The sequence below is a fragment of the Rhea americana genome, unplaced genomic scaffold (genome assembly GCF_003343005.1).
Source record: "Rhea americana isolate MKP2758 unplaced genomic scaffold, rheAme1 scaffold_201, whole genome shotgun sequence".
Taxonomy (NCBI): Eukaryota; Metazoa; Chordata; class Aves; order Rheiformes; family Rheidae; genus Rhea; species Rhea americana.
The window spans coordinates 1447636-1460406 of record NW_028186162.1 but is presented as its reverse complement, the minus strand read 5'-3'; the positions used below and the strand labels follow the sequence as shown (position 1 = coordinate 1460406).

The 12771-nt window shown below is 54.6% G+C and overlaps 1 protein-coding gene across 1 annotated transcript in view; it reads left to right on the top strand.

Moving 5' to 3' along the window:
- The window catches only part of PML (PML nuclear body scaffold), an 11707-nt gene extending 1729 nt beyond the window's left edge, over positions 1 to 9978 (top strand). The window contains exons 3-10 of the mRNA XM_085304004.1: positions 662 to 1235; positions 1671 to 2254; positions 2607 to 2659; positions 2919 to 2999; positions 3367 to 3592; positions 4386 to 4438; positions 8772 to 8892; positions 9059 to 9978. Coding sequence (XP_085160130.1) covers positions 662 to 1235; positions 1671 to 2254; positions 2607 to 2659; positions 2919 to 2999; positions 3367 to 3592; positions 4386 to 4438; positions 8772 to 8892; positions 9059 to 9633 — 2267 coding nt within the window. The 3' untranslated portion in view covers positions 9634 to 9978. The remainder of the gene's footprint in view (positions 1 to 661; positions 1236 to 1670; positions 2255 to 2606; positions 2660 to 2918; positions 3000 to 3366; positions 3593 to 4385; positions 4439 to 8771; positions 8893 to 9058) is intronic.
- The last annotated feature ends 2793 nt before the right edge of the window (positions 9979 to 12771 follow it).

Here is a 12771-nt window from a genome sequence, read left to right as displayed (position 1 = left end):
CTCCAGGAGCCGGAAGGGACGACATCAGCAAAATGAGACAAAAGTCGCTTGCAGGCTTCTCCGCGCCTCCCGCCCCTAATTTTGAAACCCAGAAGGGGAGAGACCCTGACGGCGTGGGGGGGCAGGTTAGGAGAGGCTGGCAGACAGCAGGTGACCCACACTGCTCCCCACCCTGCAGAGAGCGAGGTGGCGGCGGGAGCACAACCCTCCTAGACAGCAGAGAGTCTCCACCAAGGTGCCCACAGCAAGCTGTGCAGCACCAGCTCCCGAAGCCCCCCACCTTGCCAGGGAGCTCTCATCCAACCTCCTCAGCTGCTAGCCTTGTCCTGGGACAGGGAGGAGCATGGAGACATGCACGTGGTGGGGGGGGTACCGCAGGGAGGCTGGCTGTCCTCTGCTGGCTCCCTTGGCATGGAGGATGGGGACAAGCCAGTTGCCCGCCTTGTGGCCCCATTCTCCCTTCCCCRGAGTGTGGCAGCTAACTTCAGTTGCCCACCAGCAGTGTGCCATTTGTGGCCCCAGCTGCAGAGCCAGGCTTGGAGCCACCAGGGTAGGACAATAGGTTGCAGGAGGTCACCCCTGCTCAGCCAGCCACCAGGGCCACCTGACCCTCCTCAGGTCTTGCGCACTGACGTGACCTCTTACTGCACCTTCCACTTAGGAGGAGACAGACACGGAGCTGCTGCCCACATGGAAACAAGCCACCAGGCAGGAACGTCCCTTTGTCCCCCTCCGTCCTGCTCGCAGACACTGGAGGAGGAATTCCGGTTTGTTCTCTGTGAGGGCTGCCAACAAGAATCGCCCAACCTCAAGCTCCTCACCTGTCTCCACACCTTGTGCCTCAACTGCCTCAGCGAGAACAAGCCCGTCGGCCAGTGTCCCGTGTGCCGGACCACCATCCCGCAGGCCAGCGGCATCCCCGACCGGGACAACCTGCTATTCACCAGCCTGCAGGCCAGGTTGAATGTCTACAAGAAGATCATCAACAGCAGTGGCTTAGACTGCAGCCGGTGCCGGAAGGAGGCAGCGGCGATCTGGTGCTCTGAGTGCGAGGAGTTTCTCTGCCTCACCTGCTTTGAGGCCCACCAGTGGTTCTTCAAGAAGAGGAGCCATGAGGCCAGGAAGGTGGAGGAGCTGAGGGCAGAATCAGCACACCAGTTCCTGGAAGGCACGAGGAAATCCTGCAGCCTCTTTTGCTCCAGTCCTGGCCACACTGACCAGGGCCACATCACCAGGTCAGAGCAGCACCTTCACCACCTGCTCAGGGGACTTCTCTGTCAGAGGATCTCAGGGTGGAGGAGGAAAGGGAGCAGGGAGCTGTGATGGTGAAGAATGGGTATTTCCAAGGCTCTGCTCTGCAGCAGCCCTGCCCAGTGCAAGCTGATTTTTGCATGACCAGTGCTGCAGGGGTTAAATACAAAAAAAAAAAAAAAAAATCAGGCTAACACCCAGCTTCATGCCCACCTCTGCCACCAATGGCCTGGGGCACATCATTCCCTGACTCATGCCTCAGTTTCTCCTCTCTGTAAAAGGAGGCTGACCCTYCCCTAGGGCCTCATGGGGCAAATTGTGCGCAGTGCAGCAGAATTGCTTTTTTGCCCCCTCAAAGGCCCTGGGAAGGGAAGGGAGGACCATGCACTAACCTTGAACAGCGCTCTATTTCCTCACAGCATCTACTGCAAGAGGTGTGAGAAGCCCCTATGCTGTTCGTGTGCGCTGCTGGACAGCAAACACTCCCAGTTCTACTGCGACATCCGAACTGAGATCCAGCTGAGGCAGGAGGAGCTGCGCACCATGAGCCTGGAGCTGAAGCAGAGGAAAAGTGGCTTTGAAGATGCCTACAAGGTTCTGCAGAATGAGGCGGCCCGCCTAGAGCAGGTGAGCAGTGAGACTCGGGAGCAGATCCAGCAGCGCGTGGAGCAGCTGGTGCGGCTGATCCGGCAGGAGGAAGAGGAGCTGCTGGGGCTGGTGGAGACGCGGCGGGAGCAGGGCCACCGGGAGCTGGTGGGGGAGCTGCAGCGCGTGGAGGGCGTGCTGCGRCGTATGGAGGCCGGCGAGCGGCTTGTGGAGAAGATGAGCCTCTACGCCACGGAGCAGGAGGTGATGGACATGCAGCCCTTCATCAAGGACTCCTTGGAGGATCTGCGGAGGCTGCAGCCCACGGTGGCCGGGGGCCGAGTGCAGGCTGCCGGGGACTTTGCCGAGTGCAGAAGCAGGCTCCAGGCACTGGTGGCACGAGTGACCGGGCAGACAGGTAAGGAGAGGCTGCGTCCAGRCTGAGCCCAACCCACTTGCTGCTCTTCTGCCTCTGCAGGGAGGGAACATGGTCAGAGCCCTTCCCTCATCTCCCACTGATCCAACAGCCTGCARCGATGCTGCTTGTTGAACTTCCTGGGTTCCTGGGTGCTCCTAAACCCCTTAAATCATCCCAAATTGAAGGGCTGAAGGGAATGGGAAGGAGAAAAGAACTACCCTTTACTTTCTGTAACATCTTGGCATGTATTTCCCAGCTTGGCTGCCAGCAGGACTGGGTGGGTGCTCTGGAGACTCCAACCCTGGATCAGAGCTCCCTCTCCAGCTGTGTTTCGCCCTTCTCTCTTTTGCAGGTGCTGCTTCCCAGGCTGTCCCTGTGGTTGATGTGGCCCCTGAGAATGACTTGGTGAGATGCCTGTATTTCTTCCCAGTGCACTACCATGGGAGGGAGCTCCTGCGTCAGATGAGTTGCAGATCTCCCCCTTCCTCTCATCTTTGCAAGCCTTCCCCGAGGGGCCAGCCTTACCCTTCCCCATCCCATCCCATCAATTCCTTAGTCAACATGAAAAACCTTGAGGACCTTCCTACCTGGACAGCGAAGAACCTATTTTGTAGCCACTAGTCTGAAGCCTCACTCTAACCGCTGCTCTGCGCTCTCTCCCCAGCAAGAGGAGCCAGACCAGCTTGGGAGCCAAGGGATTGTGCCCACCTTCACAATTAGCCTCGGGGACATGCAGGCGAGCACGGTAAGGACCACTCCTGCAGGGCCRTCCCCGAGCCAGCTGGGGTGGCATCCTCCCAGTGCCTACTGTGAGATGCCAGCTCCTCCTGAGCCCCCATCCCCAGTGCCTGTGCGGCTCAGGAGGTGCGGGCACACGTGGCACAGTGAGCCAGAAGGCTCTATGGGGACCACAGCACAAAAACAGCCACCTGCCAAAGGGGTGGGAAAATGAGGGACAATATCTCCGAGCTTTGCAGCCCCTCCTGCATGGGGGCTCATTTCCCAGGTGTCTGAATCAGGGGCACTTTACGTGCCCCTGCCCAGGCATGCACTGTGGGGGACATGTCATCCCAGCCCTCCCAAGCCCTTACCTCCACACTCTCCCTTGCCAGGCTCCCCTCACCACCACACAGCCCAAGTGGAGGTCACACCACATGGAAAAAGGCTGCCAGAGATYGCCCAAGCTGCTGAAGCTGGAGTGTGACAACGGGCCGGTACCCAGCAATTCCAGTTCAAACCAGTGGGATGGCAGGGCGGGGCCCAGCAGTTCCACGCCAAGCCAAAACTGCAGCAGCATCCCTGCCACCGAGGCCTCTAGGAGCYGTGCTGATGACACAGGTGAGGACAGCAGGACACAGCCCTGCTTCGTGTTACCCCATCTCTCCCTCTAAAGCAGTCTCCCGTCTTCCCCAGCCCYTGGCACCCCGCATGCACTCGGTGGCCTTGGCCAAGCCCCTCTCGGTCCAAAGCAGTGTGGAAACAGCTTCCCTGGTGATGAAGGCAAGAGCAATGGTGCAGGGTGAATGCAGATGCTCCGTCCAACCTTTTGTCCTGTCCCTAATGCAGCAGAAAGCTCACTTGGGCAAGAGTGTGAAAGCAGGGCAGGTGCACGGAGATACTTCACTTCCAGTGATTAGGAGCTCTGGATTTACCTGGAGCAAACAGCGATYGCTGCAACGTTTAGTGACCGACACTGAGCACATCCCGCCCCACGGGAAGTTTGCGTACCCACACATCCTGCAGCTCAGCCGTACGCTGCTCCATCAGCGGGGAAAAGTCAGGTCCCTGAAAAGAGGGGGGAGAAATGCCATCCAGCTGGAGCAACATCCACATAGGGTTTAAACAGGGTTGGAGAGGGCTCCTACTCCACTCTGGGAATGGCGAGGYAGGAGAAAGCCCCCAGGGTGGGCAGGGTCCACCTTGGCTGGGTGGGTTTTTGCTCATCACAGAAGATTTTGCCCTCTGGCTAACTGCAGAAAGGTCGGACAAGTCAGAAGTAAACAAGACCAGTCCTCCCATCCCATCATAAAACCAGAGGGACTCTGCTTAGCCAGCCGCAAGTCTCCTGCTCCAGAATCAGTCTCCTCCCCTGGCCCCAGAAAGCTTCAACACCATCTCATTCCTTCCACAGAAGTTACCAGCATCATCATATGCAGCTCAGAGGACAGCGAGGAAGAAACTGTGGTGAGTGTAACACCAGACCTCCCTCCTTGCTGAGCAGGACTGGGCCGTGGTCCCCTGGCCCTGTGACACGGGTGCCAGAAGACAGCAGCTGGCCCTTGCCAAAGCCAGCCACAGCCTGCCCTGCTGCCACCAGGCTCGAGTCTTCCTTCTCCCCTTGCTTCTTCAGGAGGAGGGTGACCAAAGAGATGCCCCATTTTCCTGCATCGYTGTAGATATCCCCCGCCCAGTGCAATCTCCGCTTCCCCGCTCCTGTGTGCGGGCGGACACCAAACTGGCTTGTAGCAGCAGGGAAAAGAAGTAGCATCTTCTGCACCCTGCACACAGTCCTTCACTGGAGTGTCGCACACGATCCTTCACTGGAGTGTCTTTCCTTAAACTGGGCCAGATCCAAGCCAGACTTGCTTGTGACTTCTTCCTCCTCTTTGCTTGCTCTAGTGAAAAGAGCTCACTGCACAATGCATAAAGGGGGGCCTGGATGCTTGGGAGGGATCTTGGCCTCTCCTCTTTGACTCCATTGCTCCTCTAAGTGCACCTCAGTTTCCCCAGCTGGAAGATGAGGGTGGCAAACTTTGGCTTCTCTTATAAAGAACCCTGTGGTCTCCGTTGCAAAGATGGAGGYGGGTGGGAGCACTGTACTCAGCTCACCGCTAGCCAAGGGCAAGCCGGAGCGATCAGGGGAACCAGCTTGAAACCAGGATAGTAGCACAGGGAAACATTCAGCCWGACAGGCCAAGCCATCTCAAATCTAAGCTCCCCTGGATAGGACAGGAGCCCACCTTTACCATGGTCTAGGCTCTCTTGCAATCAGCAAGTCCCTTCTAGAGCAGATGGGGCTCTGCTCCCTTCTGATTTGCACTGAGGTGGGATCACACATGGGTGGCACAAGGCAAATGATCTCCCGAGACAACYCTTTCAAGTCAGTCTATAGCTTCTTGTGAAGGAAGGTACAGCTCCTTAGGCCCACCTATAGACTTGATAGGCATAATCTCACCCAGGCCTGGGGCTCTGCCTCATGGTCAAATGAGGATGAACCAGCAGGGTGAGTAGTTTATCTGATCACCCACCAGCATGCTCCTGGCGCTTCATTACGAAAGACCATCGTGCAGCACTCGAACACAGGCAGGGGAAGAGCAACATGAAGACAGAGGATACCACTTCTTTTCTGTTTAAGCCTCAGGCAGTGCTCAGATAATTGCAGATCTCAGCTGCAGGGAGGATTGCTCAGCAAACACCCATTGCTATTCGCTCTTCTTTTCCTAAGAGAGATTCAGCCCCCCTTCAGTCCCTTCAGCACCCCACTCAAATGCAAATTATCACAGCAAATTTCCTTGTGAAGACTGGGATGTGGTAGGGACAGCTGGCTAAGCCTCGCTGAGAAGCTAAAAGTCAATCTATGGATAAAAAAAAAGATAGTTTGAGTTGAATGTAGCACTCATGCTTGGAGGCAGAGCGAAACAGTGCTGCTGCCAAAATAGGCAGAGAAACTCCTGGGAGCCACCAGAGCAAGTAGCACCCATCCAAGACTTCCCAAAGTGGCACTTGTCCACTTCAGAGCTCCCCACAATGAGATTTTATAGCATTGCCAAAGAAGGCTCATCTGTTGCAACTTAATGACCCAGGCAAAGGTCATTAGATGAACCAAACTTGGGCCCTTTCCAGAGCCACTCAAATCACTGGAGTCCCTCCATGGTACCAAGCCACCAAGGCATACAGGTTTTATCCTTGCCGTAACCATGTGAAAAAGGCAGAGTCTCACCTTCCAAGCACATAGGGCTAGATTTTGGCTGCTCATCTTGCAAACCATTTGTTGAGCAAGTGAACAAGAAGCCCTCTGTGAGGGCACAGGATCTCCACTGCGTTTTCATAACCACCAGCGTTAGCAGGAGATCCCTCTGGAAAGCAAAGCAAGTGTGGCTGGTTTGGGATTAAGGGGGGCTGTTTTGGTGGCACTGGCTGAATGAGGAGCTAAGCCTTTTTTGTATGAACTAATAATACAGAAGCTCTTATTACTCTTCAATAAAGCTGTTTCCAGAATAAATCCCAGCCCACTGCTGTCTTCCTTATTCATTTTTCTGTGCTGTTTTTCCTCACTGTCCCACTTCATGCCTAGCAGAGAAAAGAGCAGCAAGGCTAAAACCACTCACCAAATTCTCTCTCCGCTTGCCAGTGGCCCTGTCTGGCCCTCGCTAGAACCAGGCCATGAGCTTTGCACTAACTTCTAAAGAGCTTGGTGCTGGGGTCTCCTAACTACCAGTTTGTTGCATGTTCATGCTGCTGTGTGAACCAGGTGTCTTTTGTTACAATACGGAGTTTAAGCACAGAAGAACAGCAAAGGTGTTGAAGATAGGGGCAGAGGCAAAAATGGAGATCCCAGGGCTGTAAGCAACTCACTAATGGCCAGCTGCTAGTCACTAAAAATGCAACCTTGAGAGCTGGGGGAGCAGTGAGAACAGGAGGGGAAGGAAAAAGAAAAAAAAAAAAAAAAGCTGAGCAATGTCGTTAAGGCACCTGGGTGTAGCCTGGACATCCTGGACATCACATGGCACAGTCCAGGGGGTAGAGGCTGAGGACCTACCTAGAGACTCAGACATCTTGTAAGAGGACAAGATTTCAATACTGGGGGGGGGGAGGGGGAAGGGAACTGTGGATCACTTGGGAATTGTCTTGGTACACACACCGCACTGAAGCTGCAAGCACATGGTCTGCTCCTGGGATCCTGGCTCTGCAAGGACCTGCTGGTCRGTCATCCAGGACTGCATCTGCTGGTATGAGTGCATGTGTCTGAACTGAATGCGTGGTTCCCACCACCACCCCCAACAAATCCTGCATATTTTTCCTTCTCTGTCTCACCCTTCAATAAAGCCTTCTTGCATATAAATTCGATTTGGCTAGTTGCTATTTTAGGTAACAAGAGCATCTGTGATTGCATTACATTGCCAAGTTTGGTTCATCTAACTCCCTTACTGCCCCTTTCCAAGGCTCTGGACAACAAGGTCATTAAAGGCACAGCCAGAGGAGCACAGCCAGGCTGCAGGGACATGAGGAGCTGCCACCACCCAGTCGCTGTCACCATCCTGCCCCTATCCCTTKCCAGGGAGATGAACCCATGCCTTAAAACACCTCCCCCTGTTTCACCTGGCATTAAAGGCAACTCCGATCACCCAGCTCCCTTTGGCTGAGGAGGGATAAGAAATCACTTAATTCTGCTCATGTACTTGCAGTTCTTGTCCCRTTGCATTTCCAGCAGTCCTGGTCTCCTTTCCAGGATTTTCCGTCTCCAAGTGGGAAGAGAAGTAAGGAATTGCTCTAGTGAAGGTGCAGAGAGCCAGTGCGTGGAGCGCAGGTGTGCAGGGAGGTGTGCGTCCTGTTGCCGCAGAGTGGTCAGTGCTATCTGGGGAAGAGAAACGGCAGCCAAGCTGCGAGCAGCCACGTTGAACTCCCCTCTCATCCTGGCTGCGCAGGGTCATCCCTGCGGGAAGGGGCAGAAGGACAAAGTCAGAGCCTCTTGAATACACTGGCCTGCTCTTCCTATCGGAAAATACTTGCTGTTCATGCCTGTCCCTGCTGAGGCCGCAGGGGTTGTTTGAAGCCTGGCAGGGGAGGGATGCTCTACTGAGGGCCTTGGTTACAGAAGCATTAGAAGCTCTTTCCTGCTCTGTGCAGGGCTTGTTAGCAGGATCCAGCAAGGCACATCCCCACTCCATGCCTCAGTTTWTCCTTTGCAACCAGGTGGCCGGGTTTACTTACTCCTCTTGGGAAATGCTGTGCAAGGACAAGCACAGCAAAGACAGACATCGGACTTCCCCCTTGCCCGATTCATTCTCCTTTTCCTATTTAGACCAAATTCTTCCTGTTCGGGTCYATTACCATCTAATACTGTGGTTACTCAGTCACATTTATGTCCGATATTTGAGCTTGAGGCCGTGTCCTTATGGAGGAGTGGAGAAAAGGACAGCACGTCCCAGGACCTRGAGACTGTCTGCTTTGTTGGCTGGTGTCTCGCTCTCACTGCTCAGTTAGCAAGAGCTGTGCTGGGGCCTCCACTCTTGTTCACCTGGCCATAYCCCTGCCAGAAGTTCAGCCCAGCCTCTGGGCTCTCCCTGGGACTCACCATGAGCCTGCCTACCTGCAAGACATGACATGAGCCCAGCTCTTCCCTGGCAGTGCAAGGACACGGTGGATTTTGCAGCATCACACACAAGCAGGTCCTTGCTCAAAGCCTCCAGGATTGCATTGCACCCAAAGCTACAGCTCATGCCTTCCCAGCCAGGTCCACAGCAGGCAACTTCAGGTCAGCAGCTGGGACCTGGCCCCCTTCTCTGCTCTTTTGCAGGTCTTTAGTGAGCCCTCCAGGAGCAGCACTGCACACCACAGCACTGATTCTGCCAGCCCCTGGGACCATGGGCCAGGGCTGAGCACCTTGGTGTTCTTCGACTTGAAGGTCGACCAGAAAAGTGAGCGAATTACTCTGCCCTTCAAGGGGTTGAGGGGACAACGGAGGGCTGTCACGGGCAGAGAGGGACAGGCTGGCTCAGGAGCATTTCGCTGCCCTGGCAGGCTGGAGCTCCGTCCTCTCACTTCCCCAGCCCTCACCAGAGCCCTGCGCTTTCTCCTCTGCAGCTCAGCAGATCATGCAGATAGCGGCAGCCAACGGAGATCACACCTTCAAGGCTCTGATCCGGACGCCCGAGTCAGTGCTCACACTGCTCTCTCAGGGCATCCCCTTGGAGACAGCGATAGAGCAGCTCCTCTGGTACCTCCACTCCATCCCCAGGCCCATCCTGGTCATCTATAACTTTTGGGCACCAGAGCTGCCTGCTCTTTTTAAAGCTCTGGATGCCACARCCAGGAAAGTGGACTTCTGCCACGCTGTGGGTGGTTACTTGGACATGTTGCCCATCATCAGAGAGAAGTTTCCCACGGCATCTTCCTACAAGCTGAAGAACTTGCTAGGAAAACACTTTCAGCAGAAGCTGAATGAAGGCAGTGCACTGGCAACAGTAAAGGCACTGCAGGGTCTGGCTGAAGCCCTGGAGCTGTTTGCCTGCCCTGACCCAGGGCCCATGTTGACACACTGCAACTTGCAGAGTTATACAATCCTGCAGACCCTGGTGCAGGAAAARCTCCTCACCAAGAGAGCTGCCAAGATCCTGGCCAGGCGCAACCTCATCCTCTGGGAGCTGGAGCAGATATAGGCAGCGGAGGGCCCTGAAGTTGCTACGGTACCAGAGCTGTTGCACCGCAATGTGAACTGACCAGGTCTCCAGCTAACCTCATCTCAGATGCTTTCTCTGGCTTCCTGAAGAGAGCCACCAAGGAGCCAAGGATGCCTAGCTTCTACTCAGAGCTGCTCAGGCATCCCCCACGCTGCAGTTKCCAGCATCTTATGCATTAACCAGGGTTCACTCTTCTCTGCAAATTCCTGACCCCTTCCATTCCCGGCATGAGACATAAGAGGGATCAGGGCTCCAGGTCAGCTCTAAAGGGAATAAACAGCCTCATTGAATTAATATCTATAAAATAAATTATAATATGCAGGACAGCACAGCAGCATCTCTACCTCTCCCTCTCTTAGCAAGGGCACAGAGAAGACACACACTAAATGCTGTTTGTACCAGATGCAATGCAACGATTACGGAAAGAAAATGAATCAGCCCTGCCCCAGCCAGGCAGCAAGAGGTATTTATAATTATTTTGCAAACCTTTCAGCCCAGATCCGTCCCGCGGTGGCAGGCAGAGATTTCTAGATGGGTCATCCCCTTTGGGCAGGTTGCCACGTCCCAATACTGGGGCAACGCCTCCTCTGCCCCCCATCTCCTCTGGGGATAAGGCCTCCTGTGCCTGTGCTGGAGGGGCAGGCACAGGGGTGCGTGAGCGGGACCCAGACAGGGCAGTGCAGGAGACGCACCGCCAGGTGTCTCCTTTGTACAGCTGGGCSCACAATCGCACGTGGTTGTGCATGCACACACATATGCTTGTACCTACCCAGACATGCCAGTGCACAAACATGTGTATTCACTCACACACTTGTGCATGCACATGCATGCTTGTGCATGCACTTGTTCGTGCCCCTGCGCATTTGTGCACACACACTCGCACAAACGCACACATGCAGAGACCTCCACACAAGCTGCCACACTGCTTTCCGCATGTTGCCAAGTCCACGTGCATCCATACACACACAGAAGCATCTCCATGCAACACACACACACACACACACACACACACACACACACCCCTCTGTCCTTTTCCCCCAGGGAGCTGTAGCCTCTATCATGGGCTTATCCTGCCCAAGGGCTTGTCACAAGCTGCCCAGCTGCAGCCATCACCAGGGCATCTGGTCTGCTAAAGGGGGCATAGAGGGGATAGGGCACAGGGGGAGAAATAGCTGCAGCAGGTCGTGAGGCCAGACAGTGACACAGGGCCAGGAGAGCCTCTAGACAGTGGAGCTTAGGTGAAGCACCCACTGCAGGCACTTAAAAGTAAACTCTACCTTCCCTCCCAYCAGCTAAGCTGGAGGTGCAGGGCCCTGCTCCTCTTCCTCCAGTTCCAAGAGGGGAAAGGGGTAGCAAGGGTGGACTCCTGCATAGGGCAGCCATCAGAGTATGGCACCGGGAGCAGCTGAAAGGAGGTGATGGTCAGGAAAAGGATGTGCCAAAGCCAGCTTGGGCAGCAGGGCCCAGCTACTGGGGAAGGGCTCTCCAGAGCTGATACCAGCCTCAGAGYACCCTTGCCTCTCACCATAGGGAGCAACTGGCCTCCTCCTCAGTGGGGACACAGCAGGAGCCACCAGGCTCAGGGAATCAGGCTGAAACAGGGGAGGGGGAAATATATGTGTTATCTGGGAGCACCCACAGAACCGGCCCTGAAATATTCAGGCAGGGTCTTAGTTGCAGAACAGGGGTAAGTGAGGGGGATGCATCACCCCCGCCTGTCCTGCACGCTGCCTTTCATGGCTGTTGAAGTTTCYGTGCAAGCAGGGCAGCTACAACAGCACACAACATGCTCTCATGATTCAGGGAAAAACCCCAAGGGAACATCCGTGAAGGCAGGGAAGCATACAGGGCAGGAGGGCTKGTCACCAGATCCAGACAAGGCCATCCTGGGGCAGAGGTCAGTCCATCTTTGACCCTGGCTGGAGTCACGGGGGCCAAGGCCAGCCACAGCTCAGCCAGGCTGTCCCATGCAGGCCCTGTTCCAGCAGCTGGGGAATTCACATCCCGCTTACCTTGTTGACTCTCTGGTGTCTACTACAGTTTTGTGTGCAACGAGCAGTCATAGAAGGCAAGTCAGTAGTCATCTACAAGAGACACAGCCACAGGAGAGCAAGTGCCATCTGTCTAGTGTCACTGGCTTCATCAAAGCCTTGTAAAACAATGCTAAAGTCAATGGTCTGGAGGAGCCAGATTAGCTCTGCATTGCCATAAAGCTCAGTCACCCAGCTAGAAAATGATTAGCGTCATCATCATTAGATCAGGGTGATCAGAGCAGCATTCAACAAGCTCCAGCCCTGGAGGAGAGGGTGGCATCTGGGGTGTCCCTAGCTGGGAGGGAGCTCCCAGAAATAGTCAGCAGCCTCCACCTTAAAGGGGGAGTTTCTGTACTGTGCCAGGCTGGTACGGCCCAGGGAAGTCACAAGGAGCTGCAGTGAGCTCCCCGTGCCACCCCAGGGATCCTGCAAGGGGAAGCGGGCATGACAGCCTTCATGTGATGTGCCCCCAATTTCAGGCCTACTATCCAAATGCCTGGATGTCACAGCAGGGACAATTTTGGCACAAACTAGCACGCAGGAGGAGGCTGAAATCAGGCAGTGACAGATCCAGGGTGGAGAAAGGACCATAATCCTTTCTATGGGGGTGGAAACTAGTGTGACAATGTCAAACCCTACTTTGACCTCCCTGCCACCCACATCCATGCCATGAAAGTCAGAGGCATTAGGAATAAAAGGAGTTTTTAAGAGCAAGAAATAACTTTACAGAATTAAGCTAATCACCTGAAATGATATATAATATGCTGCTTGCCTGATTGAATGATACATTATTAATAACAGCCGATCTAAGCCATTCATAAAATGACTCTCTGTTAGCCCAGAGCAAAGTGTTATGGGATTCACAAAGTTAAAAAAAAAATCCTCCCTGTTTATGAAAATGGATTTCTCCTACACACATGCAAGACTAATTAGAGCCAAAGGGCCAGCTCCTCTGCATTTGATTATACCCTGAAAATTCACTTGGGTCGAATGGTAGGAGTGGGTGGAGGGGCACGGCAGTGAAGCCCAATAGACTTTAACAGGATTGYGTTTTTAGTAAAAGTCTGCCTGCTAACATCCAAAT